Genomic DNA, 27,816 nt, shown 5'->3' with positions numbered 1-27,816 from the left:
CGTTGTGTTGGGGAAGTTGGAGAATGGGGATAGAGTGCAGAAGCTGCTGGGAAGTGTGAAGTGGGGGATGAGGATGGAGAAAGCACGGGAAGAAAGAACTGTGTGTGGCGACGGTGTGTGTAGTAGTGACGTGAGTAAGGAGTGGGGGGGTGAGAATGTGTTGGGGAATCTGAGAGGTATGTGGGGTTGTATTGTAAATGTAGAGGAAGGGAATGGAAGAAAGTAAGATCAAGTTAGGGAGGAAGGAGGAGGGAGGGGGAAGGAGGGGAAATACAGTTGAGGGCAAAAACATCACCTCCTTACAATAAATAATGACGAGCCACAGAGCAATGAAACTTGAAAACTAATGATGTAATCTTTCAAAACTCTGTGCACGTGTTTCAAGAATTTGTTGTAATATGAGGAAGATCGATAATATTAACAACTGTGTGCATGGAGGAGGAGGGAATGGAGAGACGTAAGGCAGGGAAAGGTGGTATGCTAGGGGAGGGAGGGAAGGGAAGAGTACAGACGAGAGAGGACCAAATGGTTGGGGAGGGAGTGTGTGGGCTTTGTATTAAACAGAGCCCAGTTCCTGTCTCACTAAGATGGAGCCTGGTGCAATTCCGAAAAAGTTTGAGAAACGAAAACTTAATTTCTTTCCTGTGTTTACCCTCCCACCCATTTAACCGTGTGGGGATGCCTGGCGAAGTTTATGGGGTGACAGTGAAGGTGTGTATGGGGTTAAAGTATGGGGAAGTGGGGGGGGCTAACGTATGGAGGGAAGTTGGTTTGTGGGGAAGTGGACATGTGTGTGGGGGATCTGCAAGAATATCTAGGGTAGTCTGTGAGGAGGATGTGAAGGGAATATAAGGAGAGGAAGAGGCAGGATAAGGAGAAGGTGTGAAGGGGAGAGTATAAGGGGATTTGAGTGCTGTGTGGTGTGAATGTGGTAGTGCCAGAAAATGTGTACAGGGGAGGGGTTTGTGATGATGGTCTGTCTAAGGGGTATATGGATGGGTGATTGAAGAGTGTGGGGTAACAGCGGGGGAATACGGGGAATATGTAGGGGAGGAGGGGAGAGTGTATGGGAGGGGAGGGTGTTAATGAGGGTAACGCTATGTCTGCGGATATGTCTGGAAAGGTGTGTGTGATCGAGTGTGGGAGATGTGGCTGAGGAACTAGGGGAAAAATTTAATATGTGTGTGTGTGTGTGTGTGTGTGTGTGTGTGAACGAGATCGAGAACAAGCATAACTCAGAACGGTCTCGAAAACAAGTCCCCTGAGAGCGTCTTCTATGCAGGCTCCACGATGCGACTGAGTTTCTTACTTTGAGGTTCAGTTCAAGAAGTTGTAACTCCCTGATGAGGAGGTATTAAAGAAGTTGCCCTCCTTACCCCAGATCACCCAAGAGAGTCGACTCGTAAAAATGGCTTCAAACTTGCTCTCGAAGCATGTGATTCGTGGGACCGTAACACCTCTTTCCCTTAGCGATTTCTCCCCTCTACATTAAACCCCGTTCCTCGACTAACTTTCACAAAGTCACCAGCTGATGAGTGTAAGTGTTCAATATAGAAAGGTATTGGGCGCACTTGCAGTCGATGGTGGTCTGTTGGGCGAGGTTCTTCTACTTTTTGTACAAATTATGTAAATACATTATACCATCTTACTTAAGTTATTCTAATTAGGGCCGACAGCTGACGTATATGGAAATGGTCCTAACTCGTCTGGTTCCCTTTCATATATTGATGTCCCCTATATTAGGTTGTGCGTCGACTGACAGTCACCAGGTGATGAATGCAGGTATGTAATGTAGAAAGGCATTATATATCTGCAGTCGATGGTGTTCTGTTAGTCGAGGTATTTTTACCATTAGTGTAAGTCTAGCTATTTGTCTCCGTAGGATTTAGTATGGGTTAGCGATTTGTCTGTTAAGTGATTAGTTTTAGGGTCTTTAGATTAGTTTTTCTTTATAATATAAGGTATAAAAAATATAAAACCAATAAAAAATAAAAAAAAATAAAAAAAAAAATAAATAAGATTAAAATTATTATATATATATATGTATATATATATATATATATATATATATATATATATATATATATATATATATATATATATATATATATATATATATACGTTTGCATGAAAGTGTGTCTCTATGTATGCATGGAAGTGTGTGTGTGTGTGTGTGTGTGTGTGTGTGTGTGTGTGTGTGTGTGTGTATTGTTACATAGCCTATGATTTCATCATCATTTGTGTAATTCTAACGTACAGTATGCTGCATGTTTGATCACAAGCGTGTTCTACCTCACTCCCCCCTTCTACCCTTATAGTAGAGTAAGTCGTTCTTTCTGTTGTTCAGAGCAGGATTGTCAACTCTTTGTCCCCTATGGCTTCATTTGCGCGTCCTTCTTTCAAGTTGTATCAAGCTCTGCCAGCCCCTATATAATGAGCTCAGTCTCTGCATTAATTGCCACTTAGATCTATTCTTCATTTTGTTCACATCTCTGTCCTACCCTGTACAGTTGTTATTATTGTGAGTGCTCAGGAAGTCTCCAACCATCTAGCAGCTGTGTAATTTGAGTATAAGTGTGATTACATTTTTTTCTTGTACTGTATAGCATGGGGTGTTGATTCGTGGGCCTGGTGAGGTTTTTGTGATTAATGTGAAGTTTTTGCTGTCAGCCATTATTAATAATATTTTGTATCTGTAATAATATATCTTGGATTCACTAAGCATTATCCGGTTTTCTCATTTTATCAGGGCTGACTTAGATAAATTTACACTTGCTAATATCGTGTTAATAGAGGCTATTGCATTTAACCATATATTTAACCTGTTTTTTGCCATTACATTATCCTTTGAGTCCTGAATGTTTTGTTGTTAGTTTGAGCATTAAACTTTAACTTGTAATTTTACCTAACTCTTTTGTTTTGAACCTGGAACTTTGCGGGACAGTAGTGATTTTTAGTATTCTCACTTGAAGTGTTCATTATCTTTCTCTGTTCCTGTAACAGTATGTATATATATATATATATATATATATATATATATATATATATATATATATATATATATATATATATATATATCCGGCCTTAATAACCAGGGGTTTCGGCCCCAATGGTTGATAAGCCAGGAAAAAAAAAAAAAATAGCGATTTCGTTGCAAGATTAACCCTCAGCACTCTCCGGCATGCCATTTAGTCTCCCGTAATAATACCTACACACTGATCACCCCAGAGAGACGAGTCATAAAGAGGCTTCAACCTTATCTCGACGCATCTAATTCATGGAACCGAACACCTCTTCTTTGGCGATTTCGTTGCAATTATAACCTTTAGCATTCTCTGTTGTGCTTTTTTTTTCATGCAAGAAATAAGGAACCAAAGGCTAAGAGCCCACAAACCATTCCTTCAAAAAAAAAAAAAAAAAAAAGGAGCCAAATTCAAGAACCGCCCATTTCGAGATGCCTGGACACACTGCGTTTGAAAGACTGGAGATCGTAGGAAGCAGGAAATACAGACAGAGGGAGACAGTTCCAGAGTTGACCTGTTGCATAAGTGAAGGACTGGGAGTAACGGTTAACTCTTGCGTTGGAGAGCTGGACAGAAAAAGGATGAGAGTTTGTTGCTAGACGGGTGCTAAGCGCCCGTCGTAGAGGTGGAGGAATGCAAGGAGACAGTTCAGAGGAGCAGTGACCATTGAAGTAGCGATAGAAAAGAGCTAATGATGCAACAATGTGGCGAAGAAACAGAGGTTGAAGGAAGCTAGTTTAATCTATGCCGTCTTTATATCGATATACTGATAGTTTTTGGCCCCCCTTCCCCCAGAGAGACGGGTCATAAAAAGGCTTCAAACTTGTCTCGAAGCACCTGATTCATGGGACCGTATTCTAGATGGTGTAGGAGGCTTGTAACACCTCATCCGTAGCGAATTAGCTGCAAGATGGCGAGCCCTTGATCAAAGCACCTGTTTCATACCCACACTGCCATTCACCTGGGCCTAATTAATGGTTGAGGTGGTGACGTAGTGGGTAGAGCAGAGTGCTGGGGATAGTGAGCGCGGGTTCAATCCAGGTTGTTCGAGGGAGTGAGTGATTAACTGCTCACTTCCACATAGTCACCTCCACGCGTCATACTTGTAAAAAAGAAAAAAGAAAACACTAACACCATAACACAAACTCTGAGTGTGATACCTTTATCATGGTCAGTCGTCATCGTCGTCATCATCACCATCACCACCACCACCATCATCATCACCATCATCATCACCATTACCATCACCATCATCACCATCATCACCATCACCACCGCTATCACCATCATCATCATCATCATCACCATCACAATCACCACCACCATCATCATCACCACAATCATCATCGTCATCATCATCACCATCACCACCACCACCACCATCATCACCTTCATCACCACTACCATTATCACCATCATCACAGTCGTCACCATCATCATCATCACCGCCATCACCATCATCATCACCACCACCACCATCACCACCATCATCACCATCACCATCACCATCATCACCATCACAGCCACCATCATCATCATCACCATCACCACCAGCACCATCATCACCACCATCATCACCATCACCATCACCACAATCATCACCATCACCATCATCACCATCACCACCATCATCATCACCATCACCACCATCATCACCGCCATAACCATCATCGTCATGTGTGTATAGTACGTTATGCTAGTCAGCTGTATAGCAGTTAATAGCACATGTTATTTTAGCTATCGAGTGAAAAAATATAAAAAAAATAGAAAAGGATGAGAGAAGGAAAACTACACAGGGTGGTCTGTAAATAGCGCTGCCCTAGAAATCCTGGTGTTATGTGTTGCGGAAACGGCTTAGTCTGCTGATAAGACTACTTGGATTTCACCATGTGGTAAATATTGTAACCAGACTGACCACACTGCAATTAGCAGAAGGCATAAGAGTTATTTGCAAGATGTTTGCGTAAGGAGAGGGGCGGATATAGGTAGTGATCATCAACTTGTTGTGTCAAAGATTAACATAAAACTTAAGAGAAACGTTAATGGTATTTGTACAGGAGGCAATAATTATGATTTGGATGAGCTGAGAAGTGATGAGAGCATGAGGGAAAAGTTTCGGTGGGAATGTAGGAACAGGTTTCTAGTCCTTCAGACTTTGATGGAATCTGAAGACAATGATATTAATCAAATGTGGAGAGAGGTAAAAGAGATTTTCCATGAGAGTGCTAAGGTTACTATTAAGAAAAAGGGAAAAGCGAGAAGGAAAAAGTGGATGTCAGATGAAACATGGAATGCAATTCAGAAAAGGAAAGAGGCTAAGTTAAGAAGTGAAGAACATGTTGATGGCCAGGTAGTTGAAGTACTTAGAGCAAAGTACTGGAGTTTACATTCTGAAGTAAAAAGACTCGTTAGACGTGATAAGAGGAGACTATATGATGAAAAGGCGACAAGGACAGAAATTAAATTAAGTAAAAATGACGGTCAGAGCACAAGAGCAGCGTATCAGGCCATAAAGGAGTTAACTGGGACTGAAAAGAGAAGGAAGGAAATACCTGTACGAGAGAGAAATGTTAATTTGATGACTAAAGATTTGGATATAAAAGGAAGGTGGAAAGAGCACTTTGAATCTATTCTAAATAGACCAATCCCAGCTGAAGAGGACATTTTGCCAGCCGAGAGAGATTTGCGGATAGAAACAGGGGATATAACTTTGGAAGAGGTAGCAAAATCTAGAAAGGCGTTAAAGAATTTTAAGGCCCCAGGAGAGGATGGAATATTCCCTGAAATGCTTAAGGTGGAAAATGACGAATTGATGAATGCGCTTTTGAAACTTTTTAATGTGGCTTGGGATAATGGTGGAATTCAAGAAGAATGGAAAAATGGAGTGATTATAAAAATACCAAAAAAGGGAGATTTAAGTGTGTGTGGCAATTGGAGGGGGATAACTTTGACACCTGTAGTTGCAAAAGTCTTTTCCAACATTTTGTTGAACAGAATAGAGCCAGTAATTGATAAAATTTTAAGAGAAGAACAAGCGGGATTTAGAAAGGGTCGAGGTTGTAGTGATCAGATTTTTATTGTAAGGCATCTAATGCAACAAGCTAGTGAGATGAAAATGCCACTTAGTATGTGTTTTGTGGATTTTGAAAAGGCGTTTGATAGTGTTTCACGTGGAGCTATGTTGAAAATTATGAGATTCTATGGTATACCAGAAAAGTTTGTAAATATTATTAGAAGCCTGCATGAAGGTACTTTTTGTAAGGTAATGGTGGGTGGTTCTTTGAATGATCCATTTCAAGTTAGGTCAGGAGTGATTCAAGGAGGAGTTCTTTCGCCATTGTTGTTTGTTTTGGTTATGGATTATGTTATGAAAAAGGTTGTAAGGAGAACAGGTACAGGAATTAACTGGAAAGAAAATAAGAAGCTGATGGATTTGGACTATGCTGATGATATTGTACTGATTTGCGGAAGTATTTACGAGATGCAGAGGGTGCTTAATTGTCTGGTGGAGGAAGGAGAAAAAATGGGATTGGTAATAAATTGTGGAAAACTGAAATTATTAATATGAACGTGGAGAACCATATCGATTGTGTAATTGAGAATAATGTGGTGAAGAATGTAGAAAACTTTAAATATCTGGGAACGATTGTATCATCTAATGGATCATTAAACAATGAAATTGAGGAGAGGATTAGACAGGCTTTGCGAGCTGCTGGAATGTTGAAATCTGTTTGGAATAATAATATGCTTTCGGTACACACTAAGGGGAAAATTTACAAGTCCATGGTTAGACCAATTTTAATTTACGGGCATGAGTCATGGTACAGTACGATTGCAACAGATCAGAAAGTATTAGGATTTGAGAATAAAATACTGAGAAGGATTCTTGGGGTAAAGTGGCAAGACAGAGTTACAATTGCAAGAGTAAGGGATATTACGAGAGTGGAACCAAGTAATGAATATGTGAGACTGTCTCGCTGGAAGTGGCTGGGGCACATATACAGAAAAGATGGTAGTTTAATACAGGATGTGCCAGAGTGGACTGCTAGAGAAAGAAGAGGTAGAGGTAGGCCGAGGGAAACCTGGTTGAGGACAATGAAAAATGAAGAAGGAGAGGAGTGTTTGTGGGACCTGAAGGAGATAGCAAGAGACAAATATTGGTGGAGAGAGTTCATTGAGGCCCTATGCATCCCGTGGGGTGCCACAGGAAATCATTTATATATATATATATATATATATATATATATATATATATATATATATATATATATATTATATATATATATATATTTACTTATTTATTTTCACACCTTGATATATCTGAACGCGAAATATGGGCAAACGAGCCATATAATGTAAACACTTTCTCCTCTTTCCAGTCCCTCCTTTTTCTCCTTGTGCCGAGAAATGTGTCTTGTACACGTTGATTTACTGTGTGTGTGGGTGTGTGTGTGGGTGTGGGTGTTAATAATCTTTCACTATATATCTATATCTATCTATCTATCTATCTATCTATCTATCTATATATATATATATATATATATATATATATATGGAGACTTTGTGGTAGAGTTGTAGAGTGTGCGTTTTCGTTCATGGGAGAACGAGGTTAATATACTTTAGGAGCTTTCTTTCGGCCACGTACTGCATTGGCGGACGTAAGGGGTGCTGTGGTTGAACCAGTGTCGCGTACTAAAAGATATGCTTGCACCCAGTCGCCTTGTGTGGGCCGATTAAACTTGGTTAACAGGCTACACACACTTATCCAAAGCCACTCCAACACTACAATCACACAAGCACGTCTTACGCTACATACAATCTCTACCAGACAGCCTAAGCCACTTGGTAGAGATACATAGGCTGTATCGTTCCCACTTCGGTCGGGATAGGCCTGTCCTGCAGTGGACACTCAAACGGCTGATGATGATGATGATGACGAGTATATATATATATATATATATATATATATATATATATATATATATAGAGAGAGAGAGAGAGAGAGAGAGAGAGAGAGAGAGAGAGAGAGAGAGAGAATGTTTATGCCCCTTGAAAACATCGTGGTCCTCTTCCTTCTCTTCCTGGATAAGGATAGTAAAGCAAGAAGGCTCCCTCCGCCTCCAAACCCTCCAGCCAAAACTGGCAAGAAAAAGTGAGAAAAACCACCATGCAGCATGGAAAAACTGACATGGAAATTTCATAGGAAAGACTGAAAAGGAAAAGCTACATTCTATAATAGATTATCTATAAGCTACCAGTATGAATAACCTGTAAGAGAAAGTAGTAAAGTACAATGAGTAATCTAATAAATAAATAACTAATGTATGTCACTGTACGGGTGCGCTGAGTTGACGGGGCATCTGCAGACACAGTGTGGAAATTTCACAGTGCACAGTGTGGATATTCAAGGGTGGTGTGGCAGCCTTGCCTGGCGCTATTAATGTAGGCAGCAGTCAATCAGGTCCCAGCTTCATTCATTCCACTGAGACTAGGAACTTTCCTATGCGGGACAAGCAAATGAGTCACCTCCTGAAGCAGTGACCCCTGGTACATTTAAAAAAATCCCTATGGTGGCCACGTAACTAACAGGGACCCTCAGTGATCCACAGCCCACCACAGGTCAAAAGTATGAGTAGTGACCGTTAACTCAGGGCTATCTGTGCATATGCTATATTTGCATTTAATTAAAAAAAACTAAAATAAAATAAAACAGAAAATTATACATATGCAAGTGTTTTATTCAGGAGTAAACATATTAAGCTGGGGGTTGGATGCCAAATACTTATCCAGGCGACCTTTAAAGGTTTGTACTGTATTACAATCTATTACGCTGGAGGGCAATTTATTCCATATATTTACATTTCTATTGAAGAACAAATGCTTAGCTTCATGCGACTGGAATCATTTGCCAATTATTTTATGCCCACTGCATCTAGTGTAGTTCGAGTGATCAACTGTGAAGTATTTATCGACAGCCATGTTATCATGTCCTTTGAATATCTTGAATACTTGAATTAAATCTCCTCGTATCCTCCGTTTTGTTAGGGTAAAGAGATTCAGGGCTTCTAAACGTTCCTCATACGGTTTATTTCTCAATCTAGGTATCATCTTTGTCATCCTTCGCTGCACTCTCTCAAGCTTTTCCATATATTTTTTATAATACGGTGACCAAAACTGAACGCAATACTCCAAGTGCGGGCATACTAAGGAATTATACAAAGTAACGACGATGTTATCGGATTTATATTCAAATGCTCTGCCTATGAACCCAATCAATTTATTGGCTTTTTTCACAGCTTCTGTACATTGTTTGCTTGGTTTCAAATCATTTGTTATTATAACTCCTAAGTCTTTTTCATGGTTTACCCTATCAAGCTGGACATTATTCATGCTGTAACTTGCTCTTACATTTTTACTGCCAATGTTTAACACTTCGCATTTATTAATATTGAAATCCATTTGCCAGACTTGGTCCCAGTTAAACAGTTGATCAAGATCTCTCTGAATTGCCTGTCTTTGCAGTGCTGTATCTGCTCTGTTACCTATTTTAGTATCATCAGCAAATTTTGAAATCTTACAACAATATCGTCAATATCATTCACATATATTAAGAAAAGAATAAGACCTAACACTGAACCCTGCGGCACTCCACTTGTAAAGTTTATCCAGTCTGACTCTTTTCCATTTATTACAACTCTTTGCTTTCGTCTGGTGAGCCAATCTTCTACCCACCTGAGAACACTGCCACTGAAACCATGTGCCTTTAGCTTCTGAAGGAGTCTTTTGTGTGGAACTTTGTCAAAAGCCTTTTGAAAATCGAGGTAGACCATATCAACAGATTTAGTCTCGTCATACATGTTCAGTATATCATTGAAAAAGTCCAGCAGATTCGTGAGGCAAGAGTGATTATTACGAAAACCATGTTGCGAATCTTTTGTGAGATTGTTTATTTCTAAGTGTTTTACAAACTTGTCTCTGATAACAGTTTCAAGCAATTTGCAAACCACTGATGTTAAACTAATTGGGCGGTAGTTTTCTGGTTGGGCTCTGTTGCCCTTTTTGAATATTGGGGTTACGTTAACAAGCTTCTATTCATGTGGCACCTTACTGCTCTTAAGTGATAAGTTAAAAAGTTCAGCTAAAGGCTTTGATATTTCATTCCGTAGTTCTTTCAATACACGTGGTGATATTTTGTCCGGTCCTGGTGCTTTATTCTCTTTTAATCTGTTTATTGCAAGCAGTACATTGCGATTGCTGACTGTAATGTCAGTGATTATGTTGCCCTCTTTCTATAGGAATGGGGGAAACAGTAGGAATTGTATGTATATTTTCTGTTGTAAATACTGACACGAAGAAAATATTAAGAATTTTTGCCATCATAGTTTCATCATCAGTGTGCTCTCCGTTATCTGTGACCAAGGGACCGATTGATGGAGTTATTACCTTTTTGCTTCTTATGTAACTGAAAAATTCTTTGGGATTTGATTTACTGATACTTGCAATATGTGTCTCAAGGTTTTTCTTACTGCATTAAATTAATTTTTGGCATTTCGTCGAAGGGCATCGTATTCATTTTTATCACTTAGACTCTTTGTGGTATTATAATTCTTATTTGCAAGATTTTTGCTTCTAAACAGTGTTCAATGTTGGAGTTCCACCATTTGGGTTTAGAATTTTTGGCGGGCCTTCTGTTGCGCATAGGAATACATAATTTAATGGCACTGTTGAGAGTTTCTGTAAAGTAACTCCACGCGTCATTGATATCTAAAGTTTCGACAATGGGATGCCAGTCAACTGCACCTGCAATTGCCTTTAATTTCTTAAAATTTGCTCTCTTAAAGTTGGGCACTTTCTCACAATTGGCCTTGACACTGTCTTCACTGAAATTAATGTTAAATGTAACTATGCGATGATCACTTGTACTAAATTCTTCTCGTACAATAACATTAAACTCTACCTTTTCTAATGTAGCTAAGACAGGATCTAGGATGTTAGCTCCATGTGTTGGATAATTTAAAAATTGATACTAAGAACTTTCTTGCAAATTTGTATATAGGTCTGACCCTGTGTGTGAGGATATGGCTTCTCCCCATTTTGGAACTGGTAAATTAAAGTCACCAAATATTACAGTGCTTTGCATCGACGTTGAGTGGCTGACCAGGTGGACGATAAATTAACCCAAGAGTGATTTTATGACAATATTCATTTCTAAGCTGAATATAAATGGTGTCGATGTTTTCAACACATGGCTTGGTAATTTCGACTGGATGAAATCTTGATTTAACATATAACAACACACCACCCCCTGCTCGATTCTTCCTTTCACTACTGAAAATGTGATAGCCTGGTAAATTAAACTCAGCTAGAAAATCTCTCTGCTCAGTATTTAGCCACGATTCTGTTACGCCAGTTACATCATAATATTCGGTAAAGGCAAGGGCCTCTAAATCAGAAAATTTATGACGTAGACTATGAGCATTTGCAAGGATTGCTTTAATGTGCTTTCCTTTCTGATGTGGGGAGCTTCCATTATTTATTGATTTATCAGATCGTATGACATCTACGTTTGCCTCCCGTTTTCTCAAGAAAAACTTATGGCATCATTAAGCAAACGACCAAGACGGGCAGAACCAACGGCATTCAAGTGTAGTCCACCGTTCGTAAATAGTGTACGCTGCTCGTAAAATTGGTTCCACGTGTCGATGAACTGAACTCCTTCCTGTAAGCAAAGTGACTTGACTCTGTTATTAGTACTAAATGCTCTGCTGAAGAAGGCATTCCCTGCATTAATCCTTGGTAGTATGCCTGAAATTAAAATATGGTTAGTTTTCTCCTTGTGGAGTCTGATCATCTTCCTGTACTTCTCCATCAGCTTCTCTGATCGGGTTCGCATGACGTCGTTGGTACCTGTATGAATGATAACAAGGCTGCCATTTTCAGTATTCTCAAAAACGTCATCCACAGCCTCTGTTACGTCATCTACTCCCGCACCTGGAATACAAAAACGCTTTCATTTAGAGGGTGCCCGGCTGCAAAATTCCACCAACTGACCACGGATGATGGAGTCCCCCACAACCCGTGCCTCATGGGGCTCTTCCTCTACTTCTGTGAGAATCTGAAACTTGTTGTATGTTGTTACTGGAATGATGCTTCTTTTCCTTGCAAGCCTTGCACCATTCCTTCATCCTCATCCTCCTCATCCTCTTCATCTTCTTTCTTTTTCTCCTCTTCCTCCCCATCCTCTTTCTTTTCTTCCCTCTCCTCCTCATTGTCTTCCATGTCATTTGTGATCTTGAGGTCAAAAGCCACTGATCTTGTGCATGTCATCTTAGGTCATCACAGTCTATATGCCCACCAAGTTTGGTGGCTCTGGCTTTAGTCCTTCACAGAAAATTAGGCGACATTCGGAATATCCCTAAGGCCCAGTTTTTTACCCCAGGCAATCTCTGGGAATAATCAACCGACCGGAACCATACCCCTTTCTGCACTGCGTCCACCTTAAGCCTATATTGTAGCGGTATTTCAGCTTCCTAGCTTAACCCGTCACGTCCCGAGGTTTTCCGCACCTCCGACATCCCCCAGTCCCGAGGTATTTTCGATTTTTTTTTTTTTTGGCTAAAACCTTCGCTTTTGGTGAGAAACATCGAAAATTCATAGAGAAATCGCTCACCTGAGGTTTAAAGTGCCCAATCCAGGTAGGAGTTCCTCCTTACCTGAGTGGGTTTTCTAACATGCTGGCACCAAAGAAAACGAGTTCTATGGGAGGGTAACTATTCTATCCACTCATAAACGGTATTTATTTATTTACTTGGTACGAATGTATATGTAGTATGACAGTATATTGGTTTTCAAGCAGTAATAAAGGCATTATAAGCATTGTTTCACTCACTAACTAATCACCATACCTGACCTATTTTTGCCACACTACCTGATCATTATTTATGGCTGTTTCTTCTTCTAATGCTATGTAAACATTGTCCTCCACATTGTCATCAATTGGGGAATCACTCTGGCCCTGAATAACTTTACTAGCCAGGTCACTGGTAACAGGTCCTTTGCCAAGACAATGGCGTGAGGGGGGGAGGGGGGAGGTTATGCAGTGTAAGGCATTGTCCCTGCTTGGTATCTTGTACAGGAATAGAGGAAGGTGTCCCGTGTATACATACGAAAAATCACGTGCGAAAATTGAAAATTGTGCAAATTAGCGACCTTTTGCAATTGCACGACGTACTGGTACGTCGCCGGGACTGGCAAATGCAAATCGTTGCAACGTACTCCATACGTCGTCGGGACGGGGCGGGTTAAGCGGTTCTTGAGACAGCATGGCTGACTCATTTTTGTGTGTTCACTATAATATCCGGAGATCCGGTTGACGGACTGCCACCATGTTTGGGTAAAAGATGAGCACAACTCTCTAAGTTGACCAAGTTTGAAGGTGCCAGGCCAAATAGCCTTTGAAACGTCGCAGTTCTAAAATAATAATTATAATAATAATAATAATAATAATAATGACAAAACAAAACTTCCCACAGGAATGTGGGAAATTTTAATAACAAAATCTCACGTTCAAAAGAGGAAAACAAGAACGTAAGATGTGTTTATACCTCTCTGAGAACGCGTGATCCCCATCCTTCTCTTTCTTCTATGCTCTTTGCATCCCAGCGAACCAAATTTACAAACCCTCTAACCTTAGGATTGTTTGTATATAAGTTTTTCTTTACTCCTACAGCCACTAAATTCCCCATAATCAAACGAGTGAATAATCAAGTGAAAAAATATAAAAATATACAAAAGGGTCTCTGAGAGTAGCTAGCTGTTTAGGAGACTCGTTTACCGTTCTTTATAAATACCCTCCCAACGTCAACAGCGAAAATGCAGCCCTCTGCACAATTTCGCAAAAAGCCGCACCACCTGCCACCTGAAACGCCTCCTCTGCCTCTCACTTGGCGGCAAAAGCGCGAAATATTTCACGTAAATTATGACATGATTGCGCTGTCACTGCCGGGCCGTGGCTGCGCGATAATTGAACAACCCTACATAAACACAGCCTGGATTCTCCCTCTTCCCCTGCCTCCCCCTTCTCCTCCTTGCGCTGTCTTGTGATTCTGTTTGTATCTCTCATGTCTGAATTCCTCTGTCTGACTTCTTCCTTGTCTGCTTCCCTCCGTCCGTCACCTCTGTTTGTCTGTCTCCTCCATCCGACCTTTGCCTCTGTCCGTCCGTTTGTTCTCAGTCTGCTCGTCTCTTCCATCCATCTCTTCCGTCTGTCTGTTTCCCCTGCCTGTCTGTCCATCTGCCCCCTTCGCCCTCTGCTTCCTCTGTCCCCTCCGTCCATCTATCCGTCTCCGTCTATGTGTCCGTCTGTCCGTCCACCTTCTCCATCCGTCAGATTTCGTCATCCATATTCTGTCTCTTCTGTCTTCGTTCATCTGTCTGTCTCCTCCTTATGTCAGCCTGTCTCCTCGGTCCGCTCCTTCCGTCTGTCTCTTCACCGTCCGTTCCTTTTCCCCGCCTCCCCTGTCCGTTCCGTCCGTGTCGTTTCTCCCATCTGTACGAGTGTCTGTTTCCTTAGCCTGTCTGTTTTATGCGTACGTATGCCTGTCCTCTTCATTTTTCTCAATTTATCTCTTCTGTCCCCTACGTCCGTCCCCTTTCCGCTCCTTCTGTCTGCCCGTCGCTTCTGTCCAGCCCTACCAAAACAAAAGCAGAACTTCCTCTTCCCAGCCATAGGTCTCTCAAGGCAACTGTGCGTCAGGTTCGGCCCAGCAGAGTAAAGATGTGTTCAGCAGTTGTGGTGGCTCTATACAGTTACCCCAGTCTCTTGATGTAATCTACCCCAAGCCAGCACATCCTATACCCTTTTCACCTTAACCTGGCCTGGAGTTCAGTGCTTTTGTTGCTTATTTCACGTGGATGAGAGGCGAGGACAGGCAGTACTACGTCTCTACATCTCATCTCTAGCACTTCCTCGTGACCAGCATCCTATTGTAATGCTAATCTATTGCTACAACTCAGCGTTCAAGATAGAGACTTGACAATTTTAGGACGAGTTAGAGTAAAAAGAGTACAGTCAAAGCCATATATAGCCTTTTTTACCATATATTTAGTAGGAAGAGAAAGAAGAGGGTGTGTAAAAAACAAACTCCAGGGAGGTGAAGAAGAAAAATTGTTAGTGTATAGGTGTATGGTGTGGATTATTATTATTATTATTATTATTATTATTATTATAAGTAGTAGTAGTAGTAGTAATAGTAGCAGTAGTGGTAGTAGCAGTAGTAGTAGTAGTTGTTGTAAAAGTAGTGGTGCTGGAAAAGATATTTTGATCGTAACTAGACGATTTCACTCAGTCATATAAACTTCCACGAGTATAGGCCTAAGTAATTGTCTCTCATTAAATTCCACTCAGAGCCATGTGTAAGCTGTCTTTATTTAATCATCCCCAGACGATTTTCCTCAGTTGCATGTTAACTCCCGGGTCCAAGAGCAAGAACAGTAGCGCGTGTTTGATTGTTAATGTGAGGATCTGGAATACATAGTTAAGTGCTCTTAGTGAGTTTGTCTGAAAAGTGGCATGAATTGTGTACCTCTCTCTCTCTCTCTCTCTCTCTCTCTGTTCCGGTGGGATCCAGTGTGCAATAATGAAACAATAAACCCATTCTTGACTTCGCATGATGAGAGAGAGAGAGAGAGAGAGAGAGAGAGAGAGAGAGAGAGAGAGAGAGTCAGCTGACATACCGGTACAGTATTTTACGCGTGCAATAAAATTTATCTACATCGTCATCATCCTCCTTCTCATCACCATCACCACAAACAGCCTCAGATTAATGGGGTAATGGATATAACAGGACAAAGTTTATAGGAGAGTGAAATGGGCAGCGAAGTACTTAGATGCAAGGGTAGTAGTAGTAGTAGTAGTAGTAGTAGTATTAATATGACACCTTTTGTCATAGTACTTTTGTTATACCCAGACTATTTTAATTAATTTCTGAATGTTTGGAGAGAGAGAGAGAGAGAGAGAGAGAGAGAGAGAGAGAGAGAGAGAGAGAGAGAGAGAGAGAGAGAGAGAGAGAGAGAGAGAGAGAGATTTAATGTCAGACACACAGCGACAGAGACTGACAACGGCCAAATGAGAACAGAAATAGAAGGGAGAGGGGTCATTAATGGAAAGAGAGAGAGAGAGAGAGAGAGAGAGAGAGAGAAAGAGAGAGGGAGGGAGGGGGGGGGGTAAATGAGAGCCGAGATAGAAGCAAGAGTGTCACCAACGCCAGCTTTAAGAGAGGGCCAAGTGAGGGTCTGCAGTCAACTCGAGTCCTAAACAACAACTTACAACCTTACTGCAAATGAGACGCACCTAAAATACCTGCACGTCCGCCTACCCAAGTTAAAGCTTAGGTGTGGAGAATTGGTTTGCTTTATTTGACTTTAGTTGCTGACTTTAATTACTTTCCTATGTTGCTTTACTTTGTTTCTCTCTATAAACAAACAATTTATTAGTACTGTAAAAGAGACACCTAAAATATCTGCACGTCCACCTACCCAAGATAAATTTTAGGTGTTGAGAATTTGTTTGCTTTATTTATCTATATTTCTAGATCTTAATTTCTCCACTGTCTTGTTTTGCTTTATTTCTTGCTCTAACTAGACAATTTATAAGTAATGCAAATGAGACACACCCAAAACACCTGCACGTCCGCCTACCCAAGAAAACACTTAGCCATAGAGAATGGTTTTGCTTTATTTAACCATATTTCTTTGTCCTAATTTCTTTATACGGTATACTGCTGTAACTCTGCCTACACCAGACGCTTTTATCGGTGCTACAAATCAGACGCGGCCAAATAGTTCCTTGTCCATCTGGCTGCAATTAAGCTTGGCTATTGTTGATCTCTCTCTCTCTCTCTCTCTCTCTCGTCTTTTCTCTGGGCCATAATTTCTTCACCGTCTTGTTTTATATGGTGTTGCTAAAACGGTTTAGTGGGTATTTTGAGTGCGATGCAATAAAATTGTTCAGAGTTTGAGAACTGTTTTACCTTAATTTTGGTCCCTAAACCCCTTTATTGTATCAGTCATAAACAAGAGCATATAACCTTACTGCAAAATGAAACAGCCTTAATTAACTGCACGTCCGCCTACCGACAATAACTGTTAGGTCTATCTATCCATCTACATTTAGCCAGAAACCATAATCCCGTAAGGGATGGCCATTTGTCTTTGAGTTACTGTATATAGTTGTTTTACGGGAAGGGGCACTAACCCTCCGCCAACCCACTTGCTGACATGTGGGGAACACGTATGGGTTGGTTATATGGTTACCACCCAGCTTTGTAAATGGTTTCCTGACTTACAGGAATCCATTTGGCTTGTCACTCAATGTAAAGCCACCTAAAAAGGAAAAAAATGAATAGTAATAAAAAGTGACAGGAAAGACAAGGGAAACAGGAAGAGAGGAGGGCAGACACACAAAAATAAAGGTGAATTAAGAAGTAGGCACCACTACATCAAGTGAGTGAATGATGGTCACCACCACCTACCACCCAAAGTTTAGGTGTTGAGAATTATATACTTTTACATTTTTTTTTTTTTCTGGATTTTAGTCTCTTAATTGGCTTGCTTTACTTTTTCTTCCAAACACCAGACACTTTTATGGGTGTTATAAGTGACATCTTTATTAGCTTGTTGTTAATCGCAACACTTTATTTATGGGTCTTAACATTTCTTATTACGGTGTCATCTTGCTTTCTTGACCTCCGCCAGGAGGTGTACGTTTTACCCCACGCTTCTTTGTTTGATGGTTTGTTTGTTTGTTTGTTTGCTCACACAATATGTCCAATTGATTAAATTTTCAGGCGTATCCGGATCAAGATCCTACCGCACAGTATCTCCAAAAGTTCTCAATGAATTTCAGTGAAATTTTGTGGAAGGGTGGGCCGTGGGCCAAGGAAGAATTCTTAAATCCTGGGGCGGATCCGGATTCGGATCCGGATCCGGCATTGGCAGAGGTATGCGCTCTCTGTGTGCCCCTCTAGTTTTTTCTTACTATCACCAGACAAAACAATTCAGCTTAGGAAGGAGCTTCAGTAGCAGAAATTGTTAGTTAAAGCTAAATCTAATATTTCCAGTTACAAAGCCTCTCTCAAGCTAATAAAGGAGTCTAATTTTGACAAGATCAATAAAGGAGAAAGCAAAAATAAAGGTGGTTTTTATTTATGCAAGGAAGAAGGAACCAAAGGCCAGCAGCAACCCTACTGCAAATGAGACAGCCTAAAACACTTCTGCATCCACCTGCCGAAGATAAATTTAACCTGTAGAGAATTGTTTTGCTTTACTTTACCTTATTTGTTACCTTAATCACTCCACTGCTTTATTTTCCCTTGCAACCACCAGATACTTTAATAGTTTAGGTGCAGAGTATTGTTTTGCTTTATTATTGGATCCAATTTTCTTCACAGTCTTGCTTTAGTTTACTCTTGCTTTCAACACACAATATGGTTCAACTTAGGAATAGACTTTATTAGTGGAAAGGATTAGTAAAGGCTATATCTAACCCCTCCACCTCGAAGAGCCTTTGATGAGCTGAATAAAATCGTCTGGTTGTGGGGGAGACCAAGGATGAGATGGGAGGATGGAGTGGGGAGATACCTGTATATGAGGGAGGGAGGGTGAGTTGAAAGAGCAGCATGAGAGGTTTGTTTGTGGCCATTTCTTACTGAATTAAGGTGACTGACAACAGACAGATAGTTAGATAGACAGATAGACAAATAGACGATGGGGGTTAAGTTTAGCTAGCAAGTTGTTTGGCCTTATTTCTTCAGTGTCCACCTTATTTGGATCTTCATTATTGTTTTTGCTTTATTTTATTTTTTCCACGAGACAGTTTTATTAGAACTGCAGATAAGACTCCTTTTATCTGCTGAAAAAGTTAGTAGGAGATTACTGAACCTTGTCTCTGGGTCTTCAATCTCCACTCTAATTTTATTTGATTTTAGCCAACAACAGTCACAAAGAGGGAGCTAACAACACAGGTGCAAATGAGACTCAATAAAGAACCTTCCCGTCAGGGTACCAACGATAATGTTCATATATAGAGAAATGTTTAACTTTATCACTGTATCCTAACTTCCCTCGCTACAGTAATCTCTTGTTTATTTTAATGTTTCTACATCCGGACAATAATTTTCAACTTAAAAAGAGTTTAATTAGTATAGTAATTAGTGAAGGTTGTATCTAACTTTACTGGGTCGAAAGCTTTCTCTTAGAATAAATAACTTACCGTGCCCAAATCAGTAAAAAGAATGGCATTGAATGAGTTACCTGTGAGACGGTATTGCAATTGAGACTCATTAAAGCACCTGCATGTCCAGGTGTTGGCAATAAAGTTAATTTATAAAACTACTTCCTTTTATTTTTTAATCTTAACTTCTTTACTATCATGTCGCCTTGTTACTTTACTCCTGCTGTTACCAAACAATATTATACTACTTGAGAAGGTGCATTATTAGTAAAATCGTTAATAAAAGCTATATGTAGCCCCTCCCCATCGAAAACTCTCCCTTTAGCCTAAGTAAAGTCTCCTGGCGACAAAATGATCTACTCAAAATGAAGAAATGAAAATCTAACAATGAAAGGATGCTACAAATCCTACGCACTAAAAAGCCTTCACGTCCAATGTGTGGAAAGTAAAGTAACTGAATTAGGCAATAAAGTTAGGTAAAGAATTATTTGGCCTTATTTCCGAGTCCCAACTTCCTAGATTCATGCTATGATTAGAAATTCTCCCAGTACCTCTAAGAAGCGCGTATGTTCTAACCTGACTAAGATCCCTAACCTCTTTGTGCTTAGGTGATAGCCAGGTGTAGTCAGACTGGAGGGTTGATTTGACTACTAACACAGCAGTGTACTCCTCATTACCCCATAACTAAAACCAGCAGAGTTTTATGCACCAACCACTTAGTACTCAAGTTTTGTGTTTTGGCCAGTTCCTTCATATGAAAAAAAAGTGGTATAGTGACTGGTTATAATGGTTATATGTTTAGTCTTTTGATGCGTAACTGTTTTCTGCACCAAGGAAGATGGTCAGGAGTTAAGCTCAAGGTCTGCTTCGTTTGTGAATCTGTATAACTCTCTCTCTCTCTCTCTCTCTCTCTCTCTCTCTCTCTCTCTTTCTCAGCATCATATTTCAGATAACAAATCACACTTATTCCAACATTTTTTCCACTTACTTGCTCCCAAATTCCCACATCTTATTTTCTGACAGACAGTAACATATGCCATCATTCTCAACCTCCACACACACACACACACACACACACACACACACACACACCTTCTCCTACCCCTACACACCCTGCCTCACCCATCCCAAATCCATTCTCACCTACCTCCACAAACCGTCCCCAACCCCATCCACGCACACCACCACCACCACCACCACCACCACACCGGCAGATGCCTTAAATAGATTACTGATGAAATTTGACATGTTTACCTCACTGATTCTCTCCGAACGTGATTCTTTTTGGTCCAGTTTGAGGGATTGTCTTTCCCTCTATCGCCTCTGTCCTCCCTCGGCCCTCTTATCCTCTTCAGTGAGATGATTACTGCTTAGATTTTATTTGTGCTGCCGTTATGTGTCTTTATTTATTATTTCGTCTTTCTAAAATTTCATGCCATCTACATTCCTGTTGTATTCATTATTTGTTATTGCTAAAGTGATGGCTGTATTCATTTTATTCTTGATGCTGGTAGGTGATTTGATTTAGTTTAGAGTTTATCCTTACACTCAAGAACATTTAAACTTTAACCTGCAGTACATTGATTTCATGTCCAGACGAGCCTTGAACAACAACAACAACAATAACTACTACTAGCATTACTACTACTACTACTACTAGTACTACTACTTCTGTTATTAGTATTAGTATTAGTATTAGTATTAGTATTACTACCACTACTACTACTACTACTACTTTTTAAAAACCGCCTCCATCCATTAGGGAATTGTATTGTGAAGATCAAAACCAACCTTCCTAATACAGTTCACCATTTGGAGTTGTAATGTGAAGGTTAACACTAACCCTCATAATACAATCCGTTGGCCCCAAGCACGCCAACGGCTGTGGTTACCAACTATCCACTCTTACTTTTATTACTTTATTTTATATTTATTAATATTAAAGTGTCAATAAAGACATTAATCTATTGGAGTCGCTGGTCTATGCGACTCTAGACCACAGTAGCTTCGTAATCCATACCCGCCAGAGAGACAGGCCTGAGGGCTGATGATCTTGTGCCCCTGAGTCATAGGAGTGCAGACCTTACGAGGGAGAATGAGAGTCGACATCTCATCCAGGCAATAAAAGAACTCTGCGGTTGACGTTTCTTCTCAGAAAGAACCTCTGCCAGTCCCGAGCAGAATCTCACTGCCTCTGGACCCATTCCACCTGATGTTGTGAACACAAGGGGAGTGAAACAACTGTGGTCCACATGTTGGATCCTTTCTTTATAGTTTTTGTTTTTTTCTTGTTCATTCCTTTTGTATGCAGCTTCGAGAGACATGCTGCCATGAGATCAAATATCCTAATGTCAAGAACGCCTTCTGCCCACGTGTCTAGAAACCTCGAGCACTGACATCCACTCTTGCATCATTTGATGTGTTTGTTGTTCTGTGGGTGAAGTGCTCGCCATCCAGGCGTAGCAGAGCTGGCTCAGTCATAACATCATGGCATATTTCCTGCAGCATTTTGGCAGTGAGGTCGCGTACTTCATCGTGTCGGATGCAAACAAAGCCTCCCTTCAAAGGCGGTGCCACAGGCACAGTGTTGAGGTAGGTTCTCTATTGGCCACCCATATCTCAAGGCTATGGTGTCAAGAAATTCTTGTTTGTTGAAGTGGAAGCCTTTTGCCTTGAGAGGCATGGTTGTCAGCCAGATCTGTGCCCCAGCCTCCATTGCAATTTCAACTCTTCTGCACTGGTTTGGTGTTAGATGTTCGGTTATGTGCTGCAGCTGGTCCTTTTGTATTGCTTCTCGCTCCTTGCTTATCTATGTCGTTATGTCTTTCTGCCTTTGGTGGTCGATTTCACTCGTCTCAACCTGGATACAAATTTTCTGTGATAAGGATTCGGTGAGCCTGAGTAAATTTCTATGTTCGTAGCTTGCCACGGCTGCTGGATTTATGATGCCAAGGCCTCCCATCCTGAGTGATAATAAGAACATAAGAACATAAGAAAACAGGATAACTGCAGTAGGCCGGTTGGCCCATGCTAGGCACCTTCTAGAGGAGTAACTGAACTACTAGAATGAGATAAGCATAGCAAATAAAAAGGCTCTCCCCCGCCCTCCAAACCCTCCAGCCGATCCCGGCAGGAAAGTCAGAAAGAACGCCATACAGTATACAAAAACTGGCGTGGACATTTTACAGGAAAGTGTGAAAGGAGAATAGAGACTATCATAGTGTAACCTGAAAAGGAAAAATCATGAATTAGTATTGGTTATAAGATTTTCTTTTTTCTATATCCACCCCTTATTAGTCATATGCTTATCTAGCCTATGCTTGAAACTCTCAATGGAAGAGGCTGCAACTACTTTACTAGGTAGCTTATTTCATTCGTCTACTACTCTATTACCATACTAGTTTCTACCTATTTCCTTATTGAAACGGAATTTTTCTAGTTTGAAACCATTACTTCTAGTTCTATCCTCTATGCTCACTTTAAGTACGTTGCTAATATCCCACTTATTTATACCCTTCATCCACTTAATCACCTCAATTACGTCTCCCCTTAGTCTACGCCTCTCTAGCGAATGCAGACTTAGTCTTTTCAGTCTGTCTTCATATGACAGGTTCCAAACGTCATGTATCATTTTTGTCATTCTTCTCTGTGCATTTTCTAACGAATTAATATCCATTCTAAAGTAAGGACACCAAAATTGTACTGCGTAGTCTAAATGTGGTCTTACTAATGCTAGATAAAGTTGCAGTATTACTTTTGATGATCTATTGCTCACGCTTCTCGAAATAAATCCTAGGACCCTATTTGCTTTATTTCTCGCATTAATACACTGTTGCCTTTGTTTAAGGCCGTTACTAATCATAACTCCTAGATCCCTCTGCATTCTGATTGCTCATTTCTTTGTTATCTAAGCTGTATTTAGTGTCTCCAGTGGACTTGCCTACGTTAAGTACTTTACATTTTTCAACGTTAAATTCCATTTGCCAAGTTTTAGACCATTTGCACAATGTATCGAAGTCTTTTTGTAAGTTATGGCAATCGTCAGTCGAGTTAATGATACGCCCTATTTTTTAATCATCGGCAAATTTGCTGATGCTGCTATTGACTCCTAAGTCTAGATCATTTATATATATAATAAATAATAGGGGACCGAGTACTGAACCCTGTGGTACACCACTAGTTACTAATCCCCAATCCGACTTAGTTCCATTTATTAATACTCTCTGCTTTCGTCCTTTCAGCCAGGATTCTATCCATTTTAAGATATCGCCGTCTATACCGTGTGCTCGAACCTTTCTAACTAACCTTTCATGTGGGACCCTATCAAAAGCTTTACTAAAGTCCAGATAAATAACATCGTAAGCTTTATCGCTATCTACTGCCTCATAGACCTCTGAGTAGAATAACAGCAAGTTTGTGAGGCAGGATCGTCCTTGCCTGAATCCGTGCTGACTTTCGTTTATAAGTTTCATTCTTTCTAAGTGTTCTCTAATCTTATTTGCCAATATTGACGCTAACATTTTCCTACTATTAACGTTAGACTTATCGGACAATAATTCGACGCAGCTGAATTATCACCCTGTTTAAAGATGGGCACTACGTTTGCGGTCTTCCACGCCCCTGGAACTTCTTCTGAACTTAAAGAGTCATTAAATAATATTAAAAGTGGCTGACCTAATTTTTCTTTGGTTTCTTTTATAATTTTTGCATATATATCATCCGGACGTGGCGATTTTTGAGGTTTTAACTTATTAATTTCTGTCAATACGTCCTCCTTACTAATGGTTATTTTACTGAGAATATTTTCCGTATTCTCATCGTAAATATTTGCTGCTTGAGGGACCAGGTCTAGATTTTCCTTGGTGAATACTGATATGAAATAATTATTTAGGATGGAGCACATTTCATTATCTTCACTGGTAATGTCACCTGATTCTGTTCTGAATGGTCCTATCCTATCTTTATTTTTCTTACGGTACATTTGATAAAAACCCTTAGGGTTCTCTTTCGATTCACTAGCAACCTTAAATTCATAACTTCTCATTGTTTTTCGTATTTCCCTCTTTACCTCTCTATTTAAAACCGAGTACTGGTTATGCAAGTGTTCCTCTCCATGTTTTATTTTTCTATATATTCCTTTCCTTTGGCCTATGAGAGATTTTAATCTGTTGTTTAACCATCTTGGTTCTGAATTATTCGTTCTAAACGGTTTTGAAGGGATATATCTATCTTGGCCTCCATGTATTATATTTACTAACTCGTTATACTTCTCACTGCTTGGTACTGGAGCTTGGTACGTCTGCTTGGTACTGGAGCTGAGTTAATCCCCATCACCTGGACCACACTCCCATCTGCCATCTCACCCTTCACAGACACCTGGCTCACATTCCCATGTATTTCCTGCCCCTCACCTATGACCTGAGATTCCCCACTGACCTGGCATTCCCTAAAATAGCTATTCTCCCTAAGGAATACCGCTCTAATATAAGCTCTTAAGCCATCGAAATCTCCTAGACAAAAATTAGGAACGGTAGAGGTATTTTCAGTGGAACAGACACTCCAAATAAATTTGAACTTAATTTCTTCATGATTGCTATTATCAAGTCGTCCACCAACGTCTACATTACTAATGATATTTTCTTTATTAGCTAAAACCAAATCTAGTATATCATTACCTCTGGTGGGCTCCCTGATATACTGATAAAGGAAATTATCTGTACTAACTCTAGAAATTCCTCTGACTCGGCATCCCCTGTCTGATTTCTCCAATCTATCCTCGGCAGATTAAGGTCCCCTACAATTATTACTAAGCTGGACTGTGATGCTTTCCTAATTTCCTCCCAAAGGTATTTACTATCTGCTCTACTTAATTTTGGATATCTGTAAATTGCTCCTAAGACTAATTTCTCCCTATTGTTACTAATTTCAACCCAGACACTTTCTGTGTCCCTATTTACCTTAATGTCTGCTTTATTGTAACAGTTTAATGAATCCTTTACATAAATAGCTAACCCGCCCCCCTTTCTTCCCAGACGGTTTGACACAAAAATATTATAGCCTTGTATCCGATATTCTGCTAAAAATTCTCGAGTGTCTGTATTCATCCAAGTTTCACTAGTAACGGCAAAGTCTATTTTCTCTGTACAAATTAAAGCCCTCAGTTCATCCATTTTATTACATAAACTCCCGCTGTTTGTGTGGTACACTTTCAGATTATTATGAGTAGTTATGCCTTTACCTTGGGATTTACTGTTTTTTATTTCATTACTAACTGGGAAACTCTTTACTAATATAACAATTTTTTGTACTATCGCTTATCGTCCTTCTATCATCGCTTGTTCTGTCATCTATCATCGCCTGCTCAATTTGAGGTGCCTGAGTGGATGTATCTACACTAATGGTTAAACTTTTGTTCTTAATTTTGCAAGTCTTTATGCATCTATCCAAACATGGTAATAATGATTTCTGAGTGTAGTTGCTGTAACTTCCTGTACTTCTCAACCTCGAAAAAATCCCTCTAACTCCCCATCTATCATTCCAGCTAAAACAGTAACTCCCTGCCTGCTAAGATGAGTCCCATCCCAACCATACCTGGCACTCCGTCCATAAAACCGGTCCCAGCTGTCTATGAAAGGTATTGCATTATCTTTGCAATACCTTTCAAGGCGGCAATTAAACCCCATTGCCCTGCTCAACCACTCCCTCCCAACCCTCCACCTGGGTAAAATACCAAGCACTACAGGGGTTCCTCCCTTCTCCCTACCCTTCTCTAACATCAACTTGTACCTTTGCCACAGTACCTCACTCTGACGCCAACTAATATCATTGCCTCCTACACTGAGGCACACAGTGGGTTTGTCACCACTGTCCTTCACGATATTTGAAATTTGTTCTATCACATTAGCCACCCTGGCACCTGGAAGACACACATGTTTAGCGAGTGGAGTATACATGGCTCCGTTAGATATCTCATCTGGAAGTCTCCAACAATAGCAACATTTTTCTTACCTCTCTTGCTCTAATTATACTTACTTGTACTGGAAGTTCTCTCACTGTCCTTCTCCTCTACGTTCCTCTCTGCCTTCCCTTCACATTCGTCCCGTAGTGCGTCGAAGGCATTAGTGGTCTTAACTTCCATTTGCTTCTTAAGAGTGAACTTTGTTGCACCCTTGTGAACTAGTGTCCAACCTTCAGCCTTTTGCTCTTTCTCCTCCAACATCTCCAACAATTCCCTCATTTGTGACTTCTCCTGCCTGAGAATTTGTACCTCCCGCTTCAGTTCAAGAAGTTCCTCCTTCAATTCAAGGTAGTCCTTTTCAATACCTGCAGTGGGGACACAGCTCTGCCGAGGAAGCCATTATGCACAAATTCACACAAGGTAGCACAGCACTATCACTGGTCATTACAACACACTAGCACAACATTTTCACAGATCACTTGCACAGCACTATCACAGGTCACTACAACACACTAGCACAACACTATCACAGGTCACTAAAACACACTAGCACAACACTATCGGGTCACTGGCACATCTGAGCAGACTGACCTCATGAGAGCGACTGACTGACCTCACGAGAGCGACTAAACTGACCTCATGAGAGCGACTAACTGACCTCACGAGAGCGACTGACTGACCTCACGAGAGCTAGAAGGTCCCTCTCTTCTGGTGTGGGGATGTGGCCATTGGTCAGAGATGGGAGGAATGAATCCCTGATAGCATCCTCCAGTGGTTGTAGCAACAACTCGATGTCTGGTATGGTCCTCATCACGAAGATCCACTTGTGCTTTACACCATACATTGTATGCTGCATGGGGTTCTGTTTTTGCATGGCTGGATAGTACATGAATTTCTTCTACCTATGTTTTTACCTTTTCTCTCACATATTGGTCTTTGAATTCCTTAGAATCACAGCACCTAGATGCCTCTGACCTTCCCTAGTCACTATCACGTTTGTGCCTCTAAAGGCCTCCTGTGCAACTTGATTGTAAACTGGTTTCACAATCAAGATGGACTTACTTGCATTAGGGCAGTAACCTGTTTCAGGACCAGGAGATGTTACAAGGTCCCACCATTTCCTCACATCCTCCACCTTGCCAGCCCCTGTGAGGGCATCTGCATAGGCTACCTGTTTTACATTGGTGGCCTCGTATTTGATGTGTTGCTGCAGCACTGTCATAACCAGGGCTTACATAGCCGTGGCAACGGGGCCCCCCTGGGTAGTTCCTTCTGTGGACTGGATTACACTGACATCGTAAGCAGCTGTCTTGTCCACAATGTAGAGGTCTGCTGGTTCTTTGTAGGTGTTTTCCACATATTGGGCGAAGGCTGGGCATTTAACTTTGATGTTGTGCAGCACTGCCTCTTGGTTGATGGAATTAAATGCCTTTGAGTCATCAACTAATAATACTGCCTGACAGTCCTCTTCCTCATATATTTTCCTCATGGAGTGAATTGCTGCCTCACCTCCTACCTGCTGGTCTGCACACACTTGGAGGTTGCCAACTGCCTGCTTCACATCATCTTTCACCACCTCCATGATACATTTTCTTATGATCCGT

The 27,816-nt window shown here is 40.7% G+C and overlaps 1 protein-coding gene across 1 annotated transcript in view; it reads right to left on the bottom strand.

Annotated features, from left to right (window-relative positions):
- LOC145418706 (uncharacterized) overlaps positions 1-27,434 on the bottom strand; it is a 111,895-nt gene extending 84,461 nt beyond the window's left edge. Inside the window, exon 1 of the mRNA XM_080287045.1 lies at positions 27,275-27,434. Within this exon, the coding sequence (XP_080143171.1) occupies positions 27,275-27,434 (160 nt within the window). The remainder of the gene's footprint in view (positions 1-27,274) is intronic.
- Positions 27,435-27,816: the final 382 nt, after the last annotated feature.

This window comes from Coenobita brevimanus, chromosome 116, assembly GCF_032717465.1.
Source record: "Coenobita brevimanus isolate Jiangsu-jjx chromosome 116, ASM3271746v2, whole genome shotgun sequence".
NCBI classification, from domain to species: domain Eukaryota; kingdom Metazoa; phylum Arthropoda; class Malacostraca; order Decapoda; family Coenobitidae; genus Coenobita; species Coenobita brevimanus.
This window is presented reverse-complemented; position numbering and strand designations above follow the sequence as displayed.